The 25990-nt window shown below is 37.7% G+C and overlaps 1 protein-coding gene across 1 annotated transcript in view; it reads right to left on the reverse strand.

Moving 5' to 3' along the window:
• The window catches only part of sppl3 (signal peptide peptidase 3), a 68084-nt gene that overhangs the window by 23683 nt on the left and 18411 nt on the right, over positions 1–25990 (reverse strand). The window contains exon 2 of the mRNA XM_079804912.1: positions 4220–4297. Within this exon, the coding sequence (XP_079661038.1) occupies positions 4220–4297 (78 nt within the window). The remainder of the gene's footprint in view (positions 1–4219; positions 4298–25990) is intronic.

A 25990-nucleotide genomic window follows, 5' to 3' on the forward strand; every position in this document is an offset into this window, starting at 1 on the left:
GCGTCTCATGTCAGCTAATCGAAGGACATTCTGACAAACACGGGACAGCGCGTGAGATCAGCGTCATGTTCGGAAACGGCTGTTCTTAAAGTGACAGGAGCACTGATGATGCCTGTCATTAATGCCCATCAAAGAACAACAGTAATAGAGAAAATTGTAGCTTTAATGATGATTAATCTATATTTCATTTATTATTTATGCAGTTAAGAAAGGTGTTTGATAACTATTGCATTTCTGTATGTCTTACAAGGAAGGCACAGGTAAAAATAACATTTATTATAATGGGGTTATGTAGAGTTTGTTTTTTTAAGTTCACTTAAATTAAGTTTTTTTTTTTAAAGCCTAAAATGTTGAAATTGGTAGCTTTCAGTTATACTGTAATGTAACATCATTAATGTTTCATAGAGACATCAGTGATACTGACCTTCATTCATAAAAACATGACAATCCAACACATTTAAAATATGCTGTCAATAAATTGTTTCTACATTCATTTGGAGAGTAACTGAAATTATTACAATATCAAAACATTAAAAACGTATTAATAGTGATTCATTAAAGAAAAAAATTTGATTAATTAGTAAAAAAATTTAATCGATTCCCAGCACTACCTAAAACAATCATCCGTTGCAGTTTTCCCAGCTGTTTATTCAAGTGCATTTTTTTGTTAACAGACTGAGTCTGCTTTTTTTTGTTTTGTTCATTTATTGTGGATATTTAAAATGCTTTCCGTTTGCAGTGTTAAATAGTCTTTAGAAATAAAAGTTTATTGATCTTTGAAAAGGTGTACCTGCATTATTATGCCATTGTCATTATTTTAGATGAAAATGGTCTCAGAACGACAATATTATAGTTTATCGCAATAATTTCTTGGCCAATTTATCGTCCAGCAAAATGTATCATTGTGACAGGTCTAGTCACATGATCCTTTTTTTCAAGATTCTTTAAGGAATTGAAAGTTCAAACGATAGTGTATATATTATAAAATAGCTTCCATATTTAATTTATAAATATTCATTCATTTTCATTTCCATTTCCAGGGATGTGACGGTGAGGGTATTAACGGTGAGGGTTTAACCCACCAGTTAAACGATGTGTCAACACCGGTAATACCGGTATCACCGGCGGGAGCTTTTAAATTGCGGATTTAAAAGCGAAAGTAAAATGCGCACTGCCATTCATGCGCCAGTGGACACACTTTTATGAATGCCTGTGCGGATTTTACTTTCGCGGCATCATTTTTTCAAACGAAAATCTGATTCCTGCAACTCTCGTTCAGCTCACATTTTATGAAGCAGACACGTTCAGATTTTTATTGTAGTGCCTGTTCTCTAACTCAACGAAGTTATTGTATTACTCATATATATCTATACACAGTGAGGAAAATAAGTATTTGAACACCCTGCTATTTGGCAAGTTCTCCCACTTAGAAATCATGGAGGGGTCTGAAATTGTCATCGTAGGTGCATGTCCACTGTGAGAGACAATCTAAAAAATAAAAAAAAATCACAATGTATGATTTTTTTTAACTATTTATTTGTATGATACAGCTGCAAATAAGTATTTGAACACCTGTCTATCAGCTAGAATTCTGACCCTCAAAGACCTGTTAGTCTGCCTTTAAAATGTCCACCTCCACTCCATTTATTATCCTAAATTAGATGCACCTGTTTGAGGTCGTTAGCTGCATAAAGACACCTGTCCACCCCATACAATCAGTAAGAATCCAACTACTAACATGGCCAAGACCAAAGAGCTGTCCAAAGACTAGAGATGCTCCGATCAGCATTTTTGGGGCCGATCACCGATTACCGATCACAGAATGGCAGGGGAATGGCAATCTTTTATCTATAATCTTGCAGAGTTTGCACCATTTGTAGAAATGAAACTAACTCTAAATTAAATGAGTCAAGATCTTGAAGAACCACCAAGTGTTTATTTTAGAAAATGAGATAACTTAAGGCTAATGTAGGCCATCTTTCCCAAATAAATGTATATAATAAATGTATATAATTATCTCACCTAAATATTTGATCATGCAGTGCATTTTTGTTTTTAAAAACAATTTTTCATTAGTAACATTAGTATTGAGGTAAGAAATACTAAAGACATTTAATAAGAAATCAAATAAAAATTAATATTGGTCTTCCCTGAATAAATTAAATTAGATTAATCCTTAAACTTAAGGTTGCAAAAGTTAGTCATTCAAGAGCAGTGAGTGTTATAAAGGTTCATCAAACAACACAAGACAAAGAGAAACTCAGAGACAGCAGCAGTTTATTCGACAGCTGTCACTTTAAGAGCGAACACGGATACGGTTACATGCAGCTGCACAAACGTTCACTCGCGAGTCACGACGGGGTTTACGTGCATACTCGTCAAGGCGGTAATTTAGTACATACATTTGTGTGTATTTGGCCATTTCAGCGCAATTTGTACTAGCAAGCTTTTTGTGAGATGGCCTGTGTGTGTCTCTCCAGACCGTGCGCGCGAGTGCTGAGCGGTTTGAACACTGGCAAGACTTAAAAATAAATGCAAATGATAAACTTTAGTGACGATGCGACACTGCCTCGATTGTGCAAAGTGGCAAATCCTGTGTCAACTGTGCAAAGTGGCAAATCCTGTGTCAACTGTGCATCTCGATTTTAGTGCAGATGCGATGCGCTGATGTGAAGCCATTTGAGTATTTTGAAAGGGAGAGAGAGAGAGAGCGCGCGCGCGCACACGGTGATTCACGCGCGCTGTTTGTGAACTTACGTCCCACAGAAAGTTTTCAAATTACTGCGCAAGTTATTTAATATAGAAATATGAATTGTGCCTCACCTTCAGCATTATATTTATTTTACCCACGCCGGAAAGAGAATGAGACGGTGTCGCTGCATATCATGCCCTAGCTCTCACGGCAGGCACTGGTTTTATGTGTCGTCAGCTGCGATCTGTTCATGAGATCGGCCTTTTTAGAGACCGCCGATCAATCATCCCAAAGCTTTGGGTGTGGAAACACAAAGAACCGATTTGAAACTAGGCTCTGGCACCGATCTAGCTCTAGCACTGCCTTGGTGGAAAAGGGGTATAAGACGTCATGGTTTGAAATCATGCATGGCACGGAATGTTCCCCTGCTTAAACCAGCACATGTCCAGGCCTGTCTTAAGTTTGCCAATGACCATTTGGATGATCCAGGAGTCATGGGAGAAAGTCATGTGGTCAGATGAGACCAAAATAGAACTTTTTGGTCATAATTCCACTAAACGTGTTTGGAGTAAGAAGAATGATGAGTACCATCCCAAGAACACCATCCCTACTGTGAAGCATGGGGGTGGTAGCATCATGCTTTGGGGGTGTTTTTCTGCACATGGGACAGGGCGACTGCACTGTATTAAGGAGAGGATGACCGGGGCCATGTATTGCGAGATTTTGGGGAACAACCTCCTTCCCTCAGTTAGAGCATTGAAGATGGGTCGAGGCTGGGTCTTCCAACATGACAATGACCCGAAGCACACAGCCAGGATAACCAAGGAGTGGCTCTGTAAGAAGCATATCAAGGTTCTGGCGTTCCGTCTCCAGACCTAAACCCAATAGAGAATCTTTGGAGGGAGCTCAAACTCTGTGTTTCTCAGCGACAGGCCAGAAACCTGACTGATCTAGAGAAGATCTGTGTGGAGTGGGCCAAAATCCCTCCTGCAGTGTGTGCAAACCTGGTGAAAAACTACAGGAAACGTTTGACCTCTAATTGCAAACACAGGCTTCTGTACCAAATATTAACATTGATTTTCTCAGGTGTTCAAATACTTATTTGCAGCTGTATCATACAAATAAATAGTTAAAAAAAATCATACATTGTGATTTCTGGATTTTTTTTGATTTTTTGATTATGTCTCTCACAGTGGACATGCACCTACGATGAGAATTTCAGACCCCTCCATGATTTCTAAGTGGGAGAACTTGCAAAATAGTTCAAATATTTATTTTCCTCACTGTGTATATATGTATATATATATATATATATATTTTATTTTTATTTTTATCACAATGACGGTGGGAAAGTGATGTAACCGGTGTTGTGGCTGTACCACCATCAACACCAACTATTGCTGCAAGCCTAGTTTGTACATGCAAAACATGCACATGATCAACAAATATAAGATTGTGGCAACACAGCACTGGTTCAAACCTAATTGCCGAGCCCTGAGGTCTGCAGCAGAAGAGATGAGAGCTCACCTGAAGCTGCCATACACGATGAGGAGGATGGAGATGAGGAAGGTTGACACCTGGCTGGAGTCCACAAGGGAGTACGCCCTGAGGAGAGGAGAAAGGAAGTTATTGTTTTTCACAACAACAAAAGGATAAGTACCAGATATGGCATACATCGCACACTCACTACTCACTATTTCACAACATCAGCTATTGACCCAAGTGTGTGGGTGAATCGGGAATCAAAGCTCAGCCTGGTCGAGCTGTTACAGAGCAGTGTAAGAGAAATATCTCGTGTTACGGCATTCTCGCCCTCCCAGAGCCCCAACGAGAGTCTTTTGTGACCTGTGCTTGCCTTTTGTAAATAACAAGCTTTTAGAGAAAGAGGTCAGGCTGTACGCTGTGTGCTAAGCAGACTCTTAAAATATGATTACAGAGAGCAAGTGACAGTTTGTTTGCAGGATAAATAATTTGCGACTCGATTGTGTGCGCATTAATGAAGTATGTATGAATAAGGAAAATGAGAGCGAGAAAAACTAGGACGGAGCGCTGACCTTATCCTCAAACGACACGCTTTTACTATGGACAATAAATGGTTTGAAGAAAAAACACATTAGTAGTCACACACAGGCCTAACCTCGACTGTATACGTAATGATCCGGAAACACCGAATAGACGTACATCCAGACTGTAGAAAGGACAAAAAGGGAAGCGAAGAGAACGAGGGGTGTTTGTGGATGCGGGTGTGACCCTCATTCCTCACAACCTGCCTTTGAACCGAGGCTGTGTGCAGGCTCTGTGAGGGCCGTCTGGCCCCCAAAACCCTATAAAACAGCTCAACTGAGCCCTGACTGCCACAATGTTTCAGAATCACAAGTGCCCACTGGGAAAGAAAACCACACATGTAAAGCTTAAATGTGGTTACTTAGCCATTTCCGTTAAAGTTGACTTTATTATCTTGAATTCCTGAGGTTAAAAAGACTATTTACATAATTAGTGGTGTAAGGCAAGCATAGACTTGCATGGAAGAAAGGACCTGACCTGAACATTATACAGACTTGTAGAGGGGCTCTTTTGATTTAGGCTACTAAGCCACCACCTACCAACCACTAGGGCTGGGTTTCGATTCAAATTTCAAGAATCGATTCGATTCCGATTCTCAAGATCTTGAATCGATTATCATTATTCGATTCGATTCGATCCGATCCGATCTTCGAGATTTAAATAAGTGTTTTTTAAGAAAGCATTTTTTTTTCCAGCTGTTACCTGAATTACAGGACTGTAGTTATGCAACATATTGATACTATTATTATAGACATTCAACTGCAAATTAATGGAGTATTGATGGTTGCAAAGAACAATCCCCCTTCCAGAGTGTTGATACAACTGCTTTCACAAACTTGCACTGGTGTAGATGACAGAGGACGCAGAGGTATATCAGCAGCAGTAGACCAATTATTTAGACGCAAACCTGATGTATTATTAAAAATGACATTAAGAATTGACATTAAGATCGCAAAGTTAAAGGAGGCGCTAAGCGTCACCGTAAAGTTTTGCGCGATAACATCCAGGGAATCACCAAACCCGCCATCCGTCGTCTGGCTCGCAGCGGCAGTGTCAAGCGCATCTCCGGTCTGATCTACGAGGAGACCCGCGGAGTGTTGAAGGTGTTCCTGGAGAACGTGATCCGCGATGCCGTGACCTACACCGAGCACGCCAAGAGAAAGACCGTCACCGCCATGGATGTTGTGTACGCGCTGAAGCGGCAGGGACGCACCCTGTACGGCTTCGGAGGATAAACGCCTGAAATCAAGAGAAACCACAATCTGCCAGAACGCAGCTTTTAGCGTTTCTGGAGTTTTCAAAGATGCCATGTTCGTTGTTTTAATGTCCTTCCACCTCGCGTGAATTCAGTGACACGGCAAATTAAAATGTAAGCCTATTATTAAATCGATCCTCTGAGTTACGGATCGATCTTTAGAAATTAATATGAAAATCGATTCAGAATTGGTGAATCGATTTTTTCAACACAGCCCTACCAACCACCCAGAAACATCCTAGCAACTAAGAATATCACATTTTCCTGTGCAACATGCTTTTATTTTATATTCCAACACTCCTGTGTGTGTGGTGACACTCTTGAGAAGAAATACAAACAGACGAGCTCAGCAAAAAGTGTATTGTGGTCAAACTTTAGACATGAGTGCATATTCAATGTGAACATCCTCTTGGTTATTTCTGTTTTCCTGGTGTTTTATTACATACTTCATTGTTGTAGGGTACAACATGTGCTTCTATGAACGGTCATTGTAAGATTCTTTGTATTGTGTTTTGTGCACATAGTGTGGAAAGAAAAAAAATGGTACATCATGACTATTTTAACAGAACACACAGTTTTTACATGCGTTTTTGTTATTATAGTAATGGCAAATGAAAGCGTTTTACATACTGGCATAAATGTATTTACTCAATTTCATAATGTTAGGAGATTAATGTAACTTAAAGCTACACTATGTAACTTTTCCGTCCACTAGAGGTCGCCTGTTCAAAACAAAGGCGTAGTTTGATGACGCCACGTTTGAGCGCAGAATCTTGGGACATGTGGTCTTCACCTCACAGTCGGTGGAAAACAGTCAGGATAGGACTCGGGCAGAAATCATGTTCATGGATGCGATTATTAACATTACTGTAGTGAAGCAGAGCAGGACCGAGTGTTGTGGAGCTGAGCAAGGCCTCAGGAGCGATTGAAGAGCGGGACTGTTATTATGGCATAATCGCCGGCGGGACTTTTAATATTGACACGATTGCCGGTGCCACTTACTCTTTTCCAATCATGAGTTTGAGGTAACGCAACTCTGTTTATCGTATTAGATATATCTGAGTGTGTTGAAAATGAAGTTATGACGTTCGCTCGGCGGCTGCTATGACACTTGTTCACACTGCAGTAAGAGTAAAGTGTTTCACTGAATAAAACCGGAAACCGAGGGTGACGCAGATATGACGCATTCGACAGGCGACTCCCTCACACGCATAGCTCACACGTCCCGGCTCCTTGGTTAAAATTGCAATTTCTCACGATTTACAACTCAACTGAACAAAATATATAACACTGGCCTAGTGGTTTCTGGATATTTTACTGCAAAAATCCTACATAGTTCACCTTTAATACATAATATCCTACATCGTTCACCTTTAATACATAATATCCTACATATATAAACTATAAAATAAAAAAACAGGAACTCATTACAGGGTAGGGCTGCAATAATATGACAAAAACATTAATTATATTTTTACATAACCTGTTAGTGATGTCTTCATGATTTAATATATGTTTGAATAAATCTGTCATGAAAAGTTATTACAGTTTATTGTCATTTAAATGTCTATAATTTCACCAACAAACTGGAGTAGAAACAATTGTTATTAAAAAGTTGATATAAAAACAGCCTTATGTGCAATTAAAATGTTTGTACAACTCAGTTTTATCTATTTGAATGTTGATTATTAATTAATTTATTTATTTTCGGTTTCAGGCCCAGACTATTCATTTTGGTGCATCCCTAGATTTTTTATAATATTTATACAAAAACTAATACTAGCCCAAGTTTAAAAAAAAAAAAAGCTTACTGAAGACAAGTAAATAAAACAAGGACAAATAAATGAATTACAAGCATATAGAAAAACGAACTATAATAGAACAAAGGCACAAATCTAACAGACCTACCTGAAAAACTTCAAGAAGTAGAAATAAGAAATACTAGGCTACATAAATTGTATAAAGTAATCCAATTTTTTTTAAACGGCACAGTCTCCACTGTGTAAATTAAATATACAGTTATTCTAATTAAAGTTACAAAAGTGATTCAGTCAAGATCAGTGAGATTTTCTCTTCGTCTTTTGTTGTTCACATTAATGACAGACAAAATCAGGTTTATTAGGCTGTCGAATGCACAGATCAAAATAAAAGGTTACACCGTTTTTCTTCTCAAGGGTTCATGCTCACTTAAGACAGACATTTCTGTGTTTTAGGGCTTTAAATCGCGAAAGCCGCAATTACAAAACAAAAAATTCCACTTATATTATTCTGCGTGCTTAAGAGGTGTGTTTAGAGCATGTTACGTTGACTGGTCCAATGCACGTGAAACACCAGCACGGTAGCCCCCGCCATTTTTAAAAAGCCATGTAACGTTACACAGCCTATATATTAACTCCACAAACTAACTCTTGCCAACTCTTTTGCCTTTGGCTTGTTAGTTTGGGACACAAAATATTCAACTATATTCTGAAAAAGACACAATATAATGTTACAATGTTAGAATGTAATGTGATTTTAATCCCCTTTTTGCACATAATATATTGCATAGCCTACATTATATTCACTATAGTTGTTTTCATAGCCTTCAGTATCAACATTGTTTGTGGACATCATTGGACAAGAGTGAAATATATATATTTTTTAAATACAGTTTTTTTTTTATCCAAATAGAAAAACGTAGAAAATACAGATTTAATATATAAATAAAGCCTTTTAATCAAAACATACAGATATGATTTTTTCTGGCCATATTGCCCAGCTTTAGGTAAGCAATACAGACAAAATAAGATGAGAATCATATGAATTAGCTTATTGCTTTTTTTTATGGATTAGGAAATCAAGACTTAAAGCTACACTATGTATTTTTTCGCCACTAAGGGACGCAGTGAATGAGCGTGGACTCATGGAACTTGTCATCATACCGATGGATCTAATAATGTTTATGGGGAAATTATGTTTATTGATGAGTGAATGCATTCATGTTTTTTAACATGACTGTGGTATGAAGCGGTGCGTGATTACTAATAAGAGACAGATATCAGCGTCACATATGCGAGTCCAGGGAGATATTAAGAAATAAGGACATTTGATTCTTACGAACTAACCGCAACTCTGTAAGTGCTGAATTAATCATACAGGTCAGTTTATTTGATGAATTAAAATTGTGAGGAAACAATGCTGTTTCACTTGGTCTACACTATCTAAACTACATTGGAGTGTGTTGAAAGTTATACTGTTCTTCTGTGTGTTAGTTTGTTGGCTGTATGAGACTAGCAGTTAGCAGTATAAGCTACATCAACATGATGATATTCTAATATTTCATTGTGTTGAGCTACATAATATTGATTTGTTTTATGTACATTTGCTCACCTATCTAATAAAGCACATGCAAGAACAGTATCTCTCTCAAGTTGAAGTTTGTTGCGAAGCTCTCGCCATCTCGAAAACGCCTCTTGATTTCTCATTTTGTTCCAAAGTCTGCTTGCCATGGTCCATAATGTTTGAACGACACTACAACAGCGTGCCGGCTAGACGTCGATGTCTGTTGCAATGGTTTCTACAGCAGTAAAAACAGATACTGGGGTAATGCGGATATGAAGCCATTGACAGGCGACTCCCTCACACATCCCAGTTCCTTAGTTAAAATCAAAATGTTCAAGATTTACAAATAGTTGGAAACATTTGGGATATTGTAAGTGCTCAACTGAACAAAATATATAACACTGGCCTAGTGGTTTTTGGATATTTTACTGCAAAAATCTTACATATTGCACCTTTAACATTGGTTATTTTAGTAGCATGAAAAACAAAATGGTTTTTGAAACTAGGAATAAATTCTATACAGAAAGCGAAAAAAGAATGTTCCATTACTGAAGTGGAAATTGACTTATGGTACATCACAATTGGTAAGTCACAATTCAACAACTGAAATGCATTTCAATATGTAGTCTGCGAAAGTCAAGTAAATTGTAGAAGCATTGCAATGTATAGCATTAGAGTTAGGGCTGTGAATCTTTGGGTTGGCAGCGAATCGATACGATACATGATTCATAGGTTTTCGATTAGATTCAAGAACGATTTTAGCCAATTCAGAACTTTAGATTCGATTCACATTAAAATTCGATGCGATTCGATTAAGCATTTTTTAATCTGCATTCGTAGGATTATTAAAATGCTTACCCCAATGTGTCTAATGCTGCGTTCACGCCAAACGCATAGAGCGTCTAGTTGGATGCTTGAACATTTTGAATCCATTCGCGTGTCCACAGTGAAGTGGACGCGCCTATAAATCAAGCATTTGAAGCGAAATAGTGTTCAAGGCGCTCCAGGAAAAATATCAAAACACCACTCTGCCTCTTAATTTTCATTAAAAATATATATTAAACATTAATAGCATTAATAATAAAAAATAAAGTTATGAAACTTCTTTGCCCTCAGTCAAAACGATTTGGCAGACAACAAATTATAGATTCATGACACCAAAGAGCACCCGTTAGATCCACACAAGACAAACCTCTACAGGACATCAGAGGCAGCGGCTAACGTCAGAAGGACTGGCCAAGGAAAGGCTGCTCTTGCCCGGTGATCACCTGGATCTCAAAACTTTTTTTTAAATAGGCGCTCTCTTTATAAATAAACCACAGATTTGAGCTTTAAACAACTACATTCTCACCTGAAAAAGTCATAAAACTACATTTTGTGACAATAGTAGTATTTTTAAATTATGCAGGGTTTCTCACCGCGTCACTTTACCACGTGACAGCAGCAAGCAGGCTCCTGATTGCTTAACGCGGCGCGGATTGATGCCAAAGTAAAAAATTCAACGCGGGCGTCAGACACGAATTCGTTTCAAACGCGTGAATGCACAAAAAGCACCATTCGCGTGTATCGCGCAAGACGCTCAGATCGCGCGAATGAGGCAGAATCGCATCCATTGCGACGCGCGAAACGCAGGACCTCCAGACGCGCATCAACGCACCTTTCCATTGACTTAACATTGAAATCACTCGCTCCTGACGCTCTATTCGCGTTTGGTGTGAACGCAGCGCAAGTCAGGGTGTGAATTACACAGCGGCCTTCAGAGGTCAGAGAGTGGGTGGGCAAATAAAACTATATATTTTTTTTTTTCATTTTTAATGTTGGTTCTTATTACGTTGTTTTTATTATTATTATTATTATTATTATTATTATTACTACTACTACTACACACTTTATTTTATAGCCTTCAAAAACAGCATTTGTAGAAATTTACATCAAAATTTTACCAAAATTTAACCTCTTAAAGGTCCTGTTCTTCGTGATCCCATTTATCAAACTTTAGTTAGTGTGTAATGTTGCTGTTAGAGCATAAATAATACCTGTAAAATTATAAAGCTCAAAGTTCAATGCCAAGCGAGATATTTTATTTAACAGAAGTTCCCTTTCAAAGCCTACAGCGAACGGCCGGTTTGGACTACATCCTGGTATTTCCTGCTTTAATTACGTCAGTAGAGCAGTTTGTTGACTAACCTCCGCCCACAAGAATACGCGAAAAAGGGGGCGTGGTCTTGTTGCTCCCTCGTGGAGAAGAGGAAGTGTTGCGTTCGGTTCGGTTGCGTTTGTCGCCATCAGACGCTGTTATTTTCATCCCGGAGTCAAATCACCTTTGTTTGGCCTTCAGGGGCTGTAGTTTGAGTGCGTTCATCTCCCCGTTATGGTAAGAGGCGTGACCTTCTCGGGCAACGTGTGCCAAGCTGCTGTCGAATCACAACACGGAAACCGCTGGCACAATCAGAACTCGATACGTATTTCTGAAGGAGGGACTTCATAGAACGAGGAAATTCTCAGGCCGTTTTGAGGACAGTGAAAACAGCAGTATACAGATAAGTAAATTGTGTGAAAAATACTGTGTTTTTTTACACATGAAACATTAACACATGTTATATTGCACACTGTAAACACAATCAAAGCTTAAAAAAAAACACGAAAAACGGGACCTTTAACCTGCGCCCCATTTTTGAGAATTCATTGAAAACGATATACCCAAATCAAAATGTCTGCAGCTCTTAAACCCTATGGTCTATATTCATAAATCTGGTCTTATTTTAAACTAGACACTTGAAATGTTGCTACCCAAGAGTCATAATAACTCAAAGTAATATGGGAACAGAGTAATATACATGTAAGTGACTCACGTTTTTTTTTTTTTTTTTTACTTAGGGAAAAAATATTATAATTTAATGTTAAGAGCCTGAAAATAACTTAAATATAAAACTGAATGTCTAATCATGTCATGATTCAAATATGAGGATGATTCTCCCAGTAATGTAGCTTCTGTGAGCTTTTATGTCAAGAAAAGTCTAGGCGTCCTTTCAAAAAGGCCATTTATTTCAGAACATTTGCTATTGTAAATAGTTGTTTTTCATTCAAATAAATCTGCAATAAACTGCTAATTATAATGGATAAACAGTTACTGAAAAACTAAAGCAACTATTTACAGAGATTACAAAGTGTAAAAAACTCATTTATCTGATAAGAAGTGTGAGTCAGAGTCGGCGCGCTCCACTGCAGTTGCGCCATAGAGAACGCGATGACAGCGCACAAACAGTATTCACCAAAGCCTACTTACGTAAACTGCGCAAGATAATGCATTTTGATTGGTTACTAAGTCCATCAATCAAACCTTTGTTGGAAAGGCATTGGCTGGGCACCGAGTGCCTTTATCCAACGAAAACCATGGGCGCAATGATTGACAGCTCACCAAGCCTCTAAGGCGCTTCCTCTATATGATGCATCCCAGGAGAGTCTCTGATTGAAGGAGAGAGACGAGGGAGGGTTTATAATACGTGGGAGAGACTATTCTTGCAGGGGGAGTTTGCCAGGAACGGATTAGAATCGATATTTCATTGAAAATGGACATGATTGATTACGCTAACTCAAAACTCCCTTGCAAACAACGGAGGATTTTTAGTTTTTTCCCTATTTTTTCGTTGTTTTGGATTAAAAAGTGGGATGCATTTTGAAGAGTGGACTCTTACACAGAGATGTATGCGGGTGTTTATTGGATTCGTCCGATCTGATCTGAACGACAGGAGATGAAAGATGAGTATCGCTAATATTATGCTAATGTTTACATGGCCGGTCCTTTAGCGTTTCATTTAACCCTTTCCTCTCTGGTGTATTTATTGCAAAAACAAGTTCAGAACATGAATCTTGAGTGTTTTAGCTTTCAAATGATGCATAGTTTGTGATAGTTGATTGAATATTTTGTATAAAACAAAAGTAAATAAAAGTACACACACGCCCACTCACGTCAACCGCCCCGCCCACGATCCGATGCGGGTTAACAAGTTAAAAAGGCTTTAAAAGTATTGTTAGTTAATGCTTACTATTGTGTAGGATAATGTTAATGGCTACACAACCTTATTAAAGTATTCCAGGCATTAAACATGCAATGCTTCCATGGAGAGACTAGAATATCATGCACTTTTCCCAAGTATTACTAAACTAACTTTTCTTCATGGAATAGAAAGAACAGCCTTCTTTGTTCTCTTTATACGGAACATTTTCGTTATAATGATTCTGAAATAAAACGCACTGGTGTCTACTGTTGCTATAGTATCGGACGCAACTTTAATGTGCATCTGATTGATAGATAAACAGTACGCTCTTATTTCAGTGTTGTTAATGTTGTAGTTACTATAGCAATTTCCTTCGTATATTCAACATTAACGACATTAGTTAAATTTCATGCATCTTTCATCAGAACTGTACGTATGCATTTTAGACACTTACAGTGTTTGCTCCATCCATGCAATAACTGTGCATCCTTGAATAAGCAGGGTTTTACTTTAACTGCTTTGGTATGACCCATTTCCGTAAAACTTCAGTATATTATTTTATATAAAATAACGGTGAAGTTTCCACGCCATCGAAGCGTTTTATTTCAACAGTAGTGACCACGGTGACTTGGCAGTCGACAATGGCTTGAGCGGTTTGACTCAGAACTATTCCTGTCTCGATAGAGAGCTGTCATCTGCTCATGTGATCACAGTAGGAGAGCTCAAACGTGGGCTGCTCACACATGTGTCAATGGACGGAGCGCGAGAGCAATCCAGTGAAGGCGGTAGGGAGTGCAACGCGTCTGTGAAGGAGAGTTGTGAGGGTGCGGATGACGCAGCAAAAAAATCTCTATTAATTTACGCATGTACTAGATATAATATAATGTTTATTTGAAAGCACTGAATCGCTATTGAATCGCGATTCATTCGATTCTTAGAATTTTAAATCGATTACCGACCGAAATCAACGATTCACTATTTAAAAATACATGTTTCAAGATCGATGCATATGCAACGTCAGGGCTTGTAATCGATGCATTGAGTGAATCGTTACACACCTAATTAGAGTGAATGCATCATGGGATAATATGGAAAGCTGCAGGTATGACTTTTTTTATAGTTTTTTTTATATTTGTATACATTTTTATCAATTTGATGTAGTGACAAGCCTAATTTACTAATTGGTTATGTGTATCACTGCCACTGTTGAAATATACATTTAAATGACAGGGTTTAAGCGATAAGGTTTTAGCCCAGCCCTAAGAATTTTATCTGAAAAAGTTAACTGGAAGTCATAACACTTACACAAAAGACATAATACTTAATATAAAATGTGAAAGACGGGTCCAGTAGCATGTCTCGTAGAACTGCCTGAAAAACACTGGTTTATTTATTTAGACGATCATTCATTAATTTCAATGAATGAACAATTAAAAAAAAAAAAAAAAATTGTTGCAAGAAGCTGAAATGTGATCTCATGGGACAGAGAGTGATTGAGAGGAGGTGCCTGCAGAAGTCCTTTAAAGGTCCTGTTCTTCGTGATCCCATTTTTCAAACTTTAGTTAGTGTGTAATGTTGCTGTTAGAGCATTTATAATACCTGTAAAATTATAAAGCTCAAAATTCAATGCCAAGCGAGATATTTTATTTAACAGAAGTTCCCTTTCAAAGCCTACAGCGAACGACTGGTTTGGACTACATCCTGGTATTTCCTGCTTTAATTACGTCAGTAGAGCAGTTTGTCGACTAACCTCCGCCCACAAGAACGTGCGAAAAAGGGGGCGTGGTCTTGTTGCTCCCGCATGGAGAATAGGAAGTGTTGCGTTCGGTTGCGTTCGTATAGTTTGTTTGTTGCCATGTCGTCGAGACGCTGTTATTTTCATCCCGGAGTCAAGTCACCTTTGTTTGGCTTTCCCAGGGACGCTGTACTTAGAGATCATTGAGCGCATGCATCCCCGTTATGGTAAGAGGCGTGACCTTTCCGGTAACGTGCGCTCTGCGTGCCCTAAGCTGCTGTCGAATCACAACACGGGAACCGCTGGCCCAATCAGAACTCGTTACGTATTTCTGAAGGAGGGACTTCATAGAACAGGGAAATCTTTCAAGCGTTTTGAGGACAGTGAAAACAGCAGTATACAGATAAGTAAATTGTGTGAAAAATACTGTGTTTTTTTACACGCAAAACATGAACACATGTTATATTGCACACTGTAAACACAATCAAAGCTTCAAAAAAACATGAAAAACGGGACCTTTAAGGGTGTGTTCTTGTAGATTACACTTGCTGTGATTTACATGATTTTGTGTCTGAATCCTCCCAGGCTTCATTCTTGCACCAGTGACATACAAAGACCTTTTGCACACAGAAAAAGGAGGTATGCGCAACCTTTCATTTCGTGACACACTTTCAGAGTTTGACACCTGACAAACATTTCATTTGTGATTTGGGACACTGTTGCTGCTGTTCTGTTCGCTTAATCTAACAGCTGATTGCTCAGTCCCTGTAAATATACACAAGGGTGCTGGGAGGCAGAACACTGGTTTGTTGATTGCATTTTGGCTATCTATATAGTCACTGGAGGCAAAAACTGCAGAAGCTATGGGTGTTAAATGCGGTGAAATCACTAAATAAAATGCAAAATATTATGATTTATTTGATGATTTTTATATTACACACACCAGTAAAACTTCACAGTTCCTGGAACCAATTTTGGTACTATAGCAAAACTATTTTATTTTAATAGCATTATTTATTTAACCATTTGAAAATAATCTTAAATTAGGCCTAGTTAATTATTAATGCTGTTGATAATTATATAAGTAAATAATACATTAACCCCCAATTTCACTGACGAAAATGCATGTTTGAGCTGTTTTAACTTGCAATGAAATCTTAAAATATGTTAGTGCTAGGGCTGAACGATTAATTGCATTTGCGATAATATCGCGATATGCTATAACGCGATTTCCTAACCGCAAAGGCTGCGATTACAGTCTGGTCACGTGACACGCGAGAGTAAAGTCTACAGAAGAAGCATAAACTTGGCACGTTACAGATATCATATGCCTGGCCTAAAAGAAAAAAAAAACTATTTGTGTTTGATCTATCTAATATGGTGTTGTTCCTACTATAGGCTACTATCATCTCTCCAATGATTCTGGATCGATTCTGAGCTTAGATTTTAACTGCAGGTGCGCGGTGGCGCTGCGTGTGTTTTAGAAACACCCGTATTCTGATTGCTTCCATTATATCTCTCTCTCTCTCTCACACACACACAATCACGCACGAACCATAAAATAATGTCATAACGTTCTGAAAGGTTGACGGCGCGAATTGCAATGACATTCGCAGGCTTCTTTGCACAGGATAAGCGCTGTGAGAAACTGATGTCACGCTTATGTGGCGTTCACACCGGACGCGATTCGCGCGAATAATTCGCGCTAATCGCGCGAAGGTGGACGCGTGTACATTTTGAGTTTACTCGCGCGAATCGCGCGTGAAATTCGCGCGAATCGCGTGTGACATTCACTGCACAACAGATGCGAATTCGCGTCATGGGCGGGGCTTCCGCCAGCAGCTCGTCTCGTTGAGAAATGGCTGACATGGGCTGTGTTTACATGTCTTTTTTTTTGTTCATATCTACTGTTAATGTGTGACAAAACGTAGTTTTAAGACTTTTTCAGTCGATAATGTAGTTGTTTAAAGCTCAAATCTGTGGTTTATTTACATAAACAGTGCCTATTTGAACATTTTATCTGCCGTTGTCGGAGCTGTGAGCTCCAGCGGACAGCGCGCTCAGCGCACGTGAAAGCCGGCGAGGGCAACCTTTCCTCGGCCAGTCCTTCTGCCGTCTCCCGCTGGCTCTGATGTCTCTGTGGCGTGTGTCTCGAGCTATAATTCGTCTTGTAACGGCCGATCTTTGGTCTCATGGATCTATAATTTGTTCCCTGGCAAATCGTTTAGGCTGAGGGCAAAGATAAGTTTCATTACTTTATATTTTTAGGCTATAACTGTACGTTGCAGTTGTAACGTTAGCCTACTAGCACTGACTTTGAATGTTTGACTGCATTGTTGCTTTGTTTCATGTATAGCTTGTTATACATTACTGATACTTTTGTATTATTGATCATACATAAACTTGCATTTAACAAAAAGAGACTGGGTTGTGTTTCATGTAATTTAATGTTATCACAGTGATAATCATATTGTCTGAACCAGATATCAATATACAGATTTTCTCTTCATTGTTGTCACTACTAGAGCAAGCTCCTGATTGGTTAACGCGGCGCGAAATATCCGCCAAAGTTCAGATTTTTCAACTTGAGCGTTTCGCGCGATTCACGCGATTCGCGCGAATCGCGCGTTCAAAACGCTCAAGTCGCGTCCTTCTCGCCGCCTCAATCGCGCGAATCGCGCGAATCTCGCCGCCTCATTCGCGCGAATCGCGCCGCAGAATGCCATTTTGCGTCTCTGCATTGACTTAACATGTAAATCACTCGCGCGAATCGCGCGAATCGCGTCCGGTGTGAACGCACCATGACAGTGTGTTCTCGCCCGCCGGTATTTTCCTTACAAACGCTCAACGAAGGCTTCATTCATGTCGTTAGAAACTCACTGACAGAAGGCTTTCCATTTCAAATGCTCACGCGGCGCATTGTGAAGAGTGCTCGCGAGCACGTGTCTGTGCGCGTCTCAAAATGCTTTTATGACGCAAAATTAATGTAAACACCATCAGTAATGTCTAATGAATTAAACAGACAGGGCAAAAACATCTTATATTTCAAAAGAGATCTGTGCATTAGTGTGAATGCAGGTCTCCCGCTGTCTATGATGATGTCATGATTAATAATCAAACAACAGTAAAGCTGAGAAAGAGAAAAATCACTCAGTTCAGACACTCTTAAATACTGAAAGCACTCTTTGTTCATTGCTTGTAATATGTTTTTTTGTTTCTCTTTATGATTTACTACTTTATGTTTTGCAGCTATATTAGTTTATATATTTAAAATTATTAACATGCAATTGTTTAAATTAAAATGTTATAATGTGTAGTTATTTTAAAAAGCTTATAATTACATATATCATAATAAAAAACATTTTAAGTTTTTAATAAATTAATAAGATTAATTAATAAGGAAAAAGTTCAAGAATTGTTTTGGAATCGGATCGTGACTCCCAGAATCGGAATCGGATTGTGAGGTACCAATTAAAGATTTCCACCATTACTATACAATGATGTATTGTTGAATAATACAGAAGATAAAGAGTTTAAAAAAGAATCGCATATTAAAATCGCAATCGCAATATTGGTTTAAAAAAAAAAAAAAAAAAAAAAAAAAAAAAAAAAAAAAAAAAAAAAAAAATCGCAATTAGATTTTTTTCCAAAATCGTTCAGCCCTAGTCAGTGCCATTGTTTTGTCTCAAGATTCACACCAGTAATGTTGTTTTCTAAGCTACTTAAATGTCCTAATTGAACTGAGGCCTTAATCTAAGCCCTGTCTGCTAAAAAACAGGCCTTAAACATTAGCAAGTATTTTAGCACAGATCTAATCTACAAATCAGATACAATTCCTCATTTTAATATGGTTGTCACTCCTAAAGCAGTGTGTATTTAGCAGCAGCAGCAGCAGCAGAAAAAAAAAAAACCTTTGTTAACCTTTAATATTATAGTAATGTGCAAGTTAAGGGCTCTCTATTTAGTTTACAGCATTAGCAGAGTTTTATTTTTTTTTATCCTTAAAGGGTTAGTTCACCCAAAAATGAAAATTCTGTCATTAATTACTTACCCTCATGTCGTTCGACACCCGTAAGACCTCCGTTCATCTTCAGAACACAAATGAAGATATTTCATTTGCACGTTTCATTTGCATATTTCATATTCATATTTGCACGCTGTGTTGCTTCAAGCGCATCATTCTGCACCTGGGATGCATATAAGCGGTTTGTGCAGCTCTGTTTTGAAGCGTTTCATATCATCATGGTTTTGTGCACGGAAAGATTATTAAAAGTCTATGTTGTTCTGTCGAATCTAACATATTTTGTTGCTCCATTAAAAAGCTGCACAATAAATTTGCAAAAAGTATTGTATATTATCTGTGTAGGCCTATAATAAAAAAATTATAAATTTTTTACACACATACATATGTATATGTATGAAAACAAATAGTAATTTGTACCTTTTTATCAAAATGTTTAGATTTTATAAAACGTGTACAAAATTTTCTCAAGAATTACTTTTTGCTGCTGAATAATACACTCACTAGTTTAATTTATTTTTTTGTCATAGCTTATGATTATCTATTTGTATTAATTTGTTGTTTTCTTTAAAATTAAGTAGTGTGTACCTAGTGGATTCTGGATTGTGTTTAACAAATAAAAGAGTGACCATTAGTTTCACAAACACATATCCTATAAATATTCTATAGAGATGTAGGAATACATGAATGATACTGAGCTGAATAAATACTTAAATATTTAAAAAGGTGTTAACTGTAATCTTACACTGCAAAATGAAAACTTACAAAAGATTAAATTCACCACAATTATGTAATGAAAGCACAGAAGAAGAAAAAAATATGACAAAGCCCTAAAACTGACAATTAATCTGCGTAATCACAGGGCGCGGGTCGGCCAGGCCAAGCAGGATTTTACCACTTCCAACATATTTTGAGCCAGGAAAAACCCTGGCATGTCTTGTTCTGTTCCGTTGCTTCATTTAAAAATCTGTGCCCCTGTTTATCAGTTTTTTGACATTACACATTTAGCACAGAAGCCTAAAACTTTCTTGACTGTTGACATGTCATAAGATTACTGTGAATATTTTATTTGTGGATGTCCCAATCAGGGTGCCGGATGTGAAATTTTGCAATAAATGTGTGTTATATATTTTGGTTGCAGTTGTGAGTTTATAAAAAATGTAACTGGTTGTGCAACATAGGCACATAATATGGAAATATTGATTGATATACTTCTGAATCTAATCTAGGGCTGCCACTAACAACTATTTTTATATTGATTAATCTATCAACTAATTTATCGATTAATCTATCGACTAATTTAACACAATTTTCAACAATTTTACTTAAAAACATTTAATTTAACTTGCAATGTTGGCCTTCAGTAGTGTACTATAAAAAAAGTATAAATGTAAACAAGCCCTTGACAAAATGTAAAACTAAAAGAGTAAAAATTTGTAAACCAACATAAAAAAAAGAGAATATCAGCAAATACTTTTTATATAGAATAATGTTGTCACGATACCAAAGTTATGACGATACAATACCAGACTAAAATACCTCAATACCGTTACTGAATTGATACCATGGCTAAATAAACCAAGCGCTTAATAAACATAACTTCAGGCGTCTCGTGGAAGAACATTGCAGCCGGAGCTACTTCTCTCTGTTTATGTCTATGGCGAGTCACACAGGGACTGTGCTCCTCCGCAGCGCTGCGACCCGAACTGGAATTGAATAGTCAGAATAAAAACACTTATTATATGTGTACCGCAGTGATTCAGGGTGAGATAAAAACACGCTTTGGAAAATGGATTCATGATGTATTCATTTGCATCTAGTCATTTTTAAACACAATAAATGTTATGGACTGCAGCTGATAAAGATTAAATCAAGAACTCATACAGGAGCGTTTTTAAAATAATTTTTTATTAAATCATTTTTGGTGGCATTTTTTTTGCCCCAAGCCCCTGTTAATTTCCGACCTTGTTTATGATAATCCAAATGTGGTATTTCTAGTTAATTTTGGCTGCAAAGAAACATCAACGCGAGGCGTCTGGTAAGTGCATGGCCGCGTCACACCGTTTCACCCATAAACCGTGGTTTAAATCTGTGAAGTGTTAGTTCGTCGCACACGTTTTTTGCACATGCTCTGCTGACAGAAGGCATGAAAAGCAGTTGATTGCAGCACGAAACGTAACAGTTGCTCAGTCAGTCAATGTTTGTAGGTTTTATTCCGATTGTATTATATATCTATTCATGAGAATCGATCGGGTCACTCTCACCAGTGCACCTAAATATTTTTCCACAGTCGCACGCAGTAATTTTCATGCGCAAATGCGCCCAAAATGGTCGCTATGTAGAGCCATGTATGTATGTATGTATGTATGTTATGTATTGTATGTATTGTATGTATTGTATGTATTGTATGTATTGTATGTATTGTATGTATTGTATGTATGTATGTATTGTATGTATGTATGTATTGTATGTATGTATGTATGTATGTATGTATGTATGTATGTATGCATGTATGTATGTATGTATGCATGTATGTATGTATGTATGCATGTATGTATGTATGCATGCATGCATGCATGCATGCATGCATGCATGCATGCATGTATGTATATAATTTTTTTAATCTACTTCACTTCACATCAGTTCTCAGCTCGTCTCAGTTCAGTGAACTGTTGTAGTTACTAGCATATACTTCAGGTTATTAGTGTATTTCTAGTCGGAGGGGCTGTCACTCATGTCAGAAAGTTAGTAACTTTAGTAAATCAGCGCTGACTGGAGACGCGAACCGTTTAGAACGATTCAGTCGGATTTGGTGAACTGATTCGGTTCACTTAAAAAGAACCAGTTCAAAAGAATGATTTGTTCACGAACCGGACATCACTAATGTACCAGAGACGGAGCGATTGCTAACAAAGTTATTTATAGTAACTACTGAGTTATGAGAGCGCTGTCAGTGTTTGTATCTGAGAGTTCTGAATAAACACGAGTCCCAGTCACACCGAGTCCGTCTTAAACCTTATTACCAACTTTGTAACACACGCAATATACCATTGCAGCTGTCGAGATGAACGAGTTACAAGTAAGTGTTGATTATAGCATTATTTTTAGATATGTTCCTATCATATGAAAAGTGTCGAGTACACAGCGCAAACAAAGACACAACAGCAGTAATCGAATGTAATCCAGTTTATTGTGGGGCTAGGCTGGCTAGCCCGGATATGCGCACGCTATCCCCCCGTCTGCTTAATCTTGCGCCGCGTATGGCGCCTCCGCTGTGGGCCAGATGCAGTACTGGGGATCGGTGATGTTGAAGGCCGACCGGCCAGTGCAGCCCGAGCTTCGGCGTGTGTGAGGTTTATCTCTAAAGATGTTACTCTGCTGATGTTGAGCAGAAACGACTGTATGCACATTGTAGAACAGATAGACGCGACGAGGACGTACAAAAACACTGACTCACAAGATAGAAAACACCGTTCTGTCGGGAGAGAGAGAAGCCGCTGCGTGTGCACGAATAATAAATAATTAGCTACACATAAGAAATCACTGATCACAGATCAGAAGGAACTGAAAAAAAGACTTCTGTTTTCATTTGTACATCCAAACACTGAGCAACTGGCATACCTCGCTCATTTAAAAGCCATGATCTCTCGAGGACAAACAAATATAGCGCTCGCTTGGGCGTGCCAAATTCTCTGGGCAGAGGAAAGGGAGGTAACCTTTCCTGTTTTGACTTCATAACAGGAGACTTCAGGATTGGCTAGTCTGGCCTGTCATTTTCTCAAGGGCAGAGAGAGACAGCCAGAACTCGGTTTACACCGATCAACATTTCTATCCACTTGGGGAGAATATTCAGGTTAGGGGAACGGGGAACTCATATTAATGTTGAAAAACCCCATGAAATGAAAATTTCATGCCATGGGACCTTTAAAAACCGAGGTATGTACCGAACGTCAGTTGTGTGTACCATTACACCCCTAGTGTTTATACTCTGTTGGTTATAATGAAATGATTCTGGTAATCAAATGGATACATAAAACATTACATTTAATTTATCTTGATTAAACAAACATTTTTGTCAAACAAAGCGCTGCACAACTGAGCTTTACTGTTAAAATTAAAACATGGAAGAAAATGTATTACTTAAAAAAAAATAAAAGGTGATAATTTATTATTATTACATTAAGACTAGGGCTGGGTATTGACACAAATTTCACAATTCGATTTGATTTCGATTCACAAGCTTTCGATTCGATTCGATTCGATTCGATTCAATTGAATTCAATATCGATTACTTTAGATATATTTCAGGTACAATACATGGCCAATTTTCTCAAGGAAAACAAATCTCTGAACTATGTTGTAAACTATGGGAGTCAGTTGTACTACATTAGCCCACTAATATTGAAGGTAAATAAAGGAACTGATTTGTATACAAACACTTAAATTACACTAAATTATGTTTTTTTGTAAAATAATAATAATAAAGTTATAATATTAACTTTACAATTACATAATCATATTTATACTCCAATTAGTTTTTTGAAATAAACATTTGGCTGTCATAAAAACTTGCCAGATTTATAAGCTACATACATGCATTAAATTGAAGAACATTAAAAGTGACAATGAATATGTAATGTGGTGCATATAATTATCAAAATGCTCCTCTCTAGAGTAATTTTTTCTAGCTGATTAAAGCTTACTAATGAGTTTATGGACACTGGATATGGTTTTTCTGGGGTAAATGTGACGTTACATGACATTGTTTACTTATTAGCCATTTTACTTACGTCTTTCTGCGGTTGAAACTTGAGCTATTCCATGTGACATGATACGGATTTCAGTAAGTTATCCTGTATCTTTTAACACACTTCTAGATGCTTATTCATGTTTACTTCGCGCTGTAACTGGTATTAAGGCGGAAGAGAAGATCCGTTCATGTGCGCTCAGTGCTGCCAGTTCTCTTGAGCTGAGCTGCGGCAGAGCGATCTCGCGCCCCAGCGGTATTTATGCTTTTGAATTCCGTAAAAAAATAACGTAATTTGAAGTCTGAGACTTTGTTTTATATCAATAGTAATAAAGCACAAAGATTATAGCGATTTATTGGATGGGAGGTGCGCTACAATGTTTATTTCATTCATTAACTGAAAACAGGATGACTAATCGATTCTTGGGATTTAAGAATCGATATTGTTTTGTAAAAGTGAGAATCGATTAAAATCGAGAAATCAATATTTTTTACCCAGCCCTAATTAAGACGTATCGAAATTCTACTGTACAACAGTAATATATTTGTCAAATTAAATAAAAAAATTGACGGCTTCCCGTGAAGACCTTTGAGTTTTTGTGTGTTTGATATGACAGTAGTTTCTCTCAAACAAAACAGTAAAATGCTCATGAAGTAAAGTGCACTGATTAATGTCCTCGTATGATAGGGGTGTAACGGTACACGTATTCGTACCGAAACAGTTAACGGTAGTAGGGCTGAACGATTTTGGAAAAAAAATCTAATTGCGATTTTTTTAACCAATATTGCGATTGCGATTTAATATGCGATTATTTTTTAAACTCTTTATCTTCTGTATTATTCAACAATACATCATTGTATAGTAATGGTGGAAAACTTTAATTGGTACCTCACGATCCGATTCCGATTCTGGGAGTCACGATCCGATTCCAAAATAATTCTTAACTTTTTCCTTATTAATTAATCTTATTAATTTATTAAAAACTTAAAATGTTTTTTATTATGATATGTAATTATAAGCTTTTTAAAATAACTAGGACATTATAACATTTTAATTAAAACAATTGCATGTTAATAATTTTAAATATATAAACTAATATAGCTGCAAAACATAAGCTAGTAAATCATAAAGAGGAACAAAAAAACATATTACAAGCAATGAACAAAGAGTGCTTTCAGTATTTAAGAGTGTCTGAACTGAGTGATTTTTCTCTTTCTCAGCTTTACTGTTGTTTGATTATTAATCATGACATCATCATAGACAGCGGGAGACCTGCATTCACACTAATGCACAGATCTCTTTTGAAATATAAGATGTTTTTGCCCTGTCTGTTTAATTCATTAAGATATTACTGACTGTGTTTACATTAATTTTGCGTCATAAAAGCATTTTGAGACTCACACAGACGCGTGCTCGCGAGCACTCTTCACAAAGCGTCGCGTGAGCATTTGAAATGGAAAACTGTCAGTGAGTTACTTATTTTTTAATATACAAGCACACTGCATTCCTAACGACATGAATGAAGCCTTCGTTGAGCATTTGTAAGGAAAATACCGGCAGGCGAGAACACACTGTAAGCGTGACATCAAGCAAAGTTTCTCACAGCGCATATCCTATGCAAAGAAGCCTGCGAATGTCATTGCGATTCGCGCCGTCAACCGTTCCGGACGTTATGAAATATTATTTTATGGTTCGTGACGTGTGTGTGTGTGTGTGTGTGTGTGTGTGTGTGTGTGTGTGTGTGAGAGAGAGATAATGGAAGCAATCAGAATACGGGTGTTTCTAAAACACACGCAGCGCCACTGCGCACCTGCAGTTAAAATCTAAGCTCAGAATCGATCCAGAATCATTGGAGAGAGAATCTTTTCTCCCACCTCTATTGTAGCCTATAGTATGAACAACACAATATTAGATAGATCAAACACAAACAGTTTTTTTCCCCTTTTAGGCCAGGCATATATGTGTAACGTGCCAAGTTGCTTCTTCTGCAGACTTTACTCTCGCGTGTCACGTGACCGGACTGTAATTGCAGCCTTTGCGGTTAGGAAATCGTGTTTTATCATATCGCGATATTATCGCAAATGCAATTAATCGTTCAGCCCTAAACGGTAGGCTTGGTCTTAGTACACGATGTAACTATACACATCACAACATGT

The sequence above is a fragment of the Gobio gobio genome (assembly GCF_949357685.1).
Source record: "Gobio gobio genome assembly, chromosome: 22".
NCBI lineage: Eukaryota > Metazoa > Chordata > Actinopteri > Cypriniformes > Gobionidae > Gobio > Gobio gobio.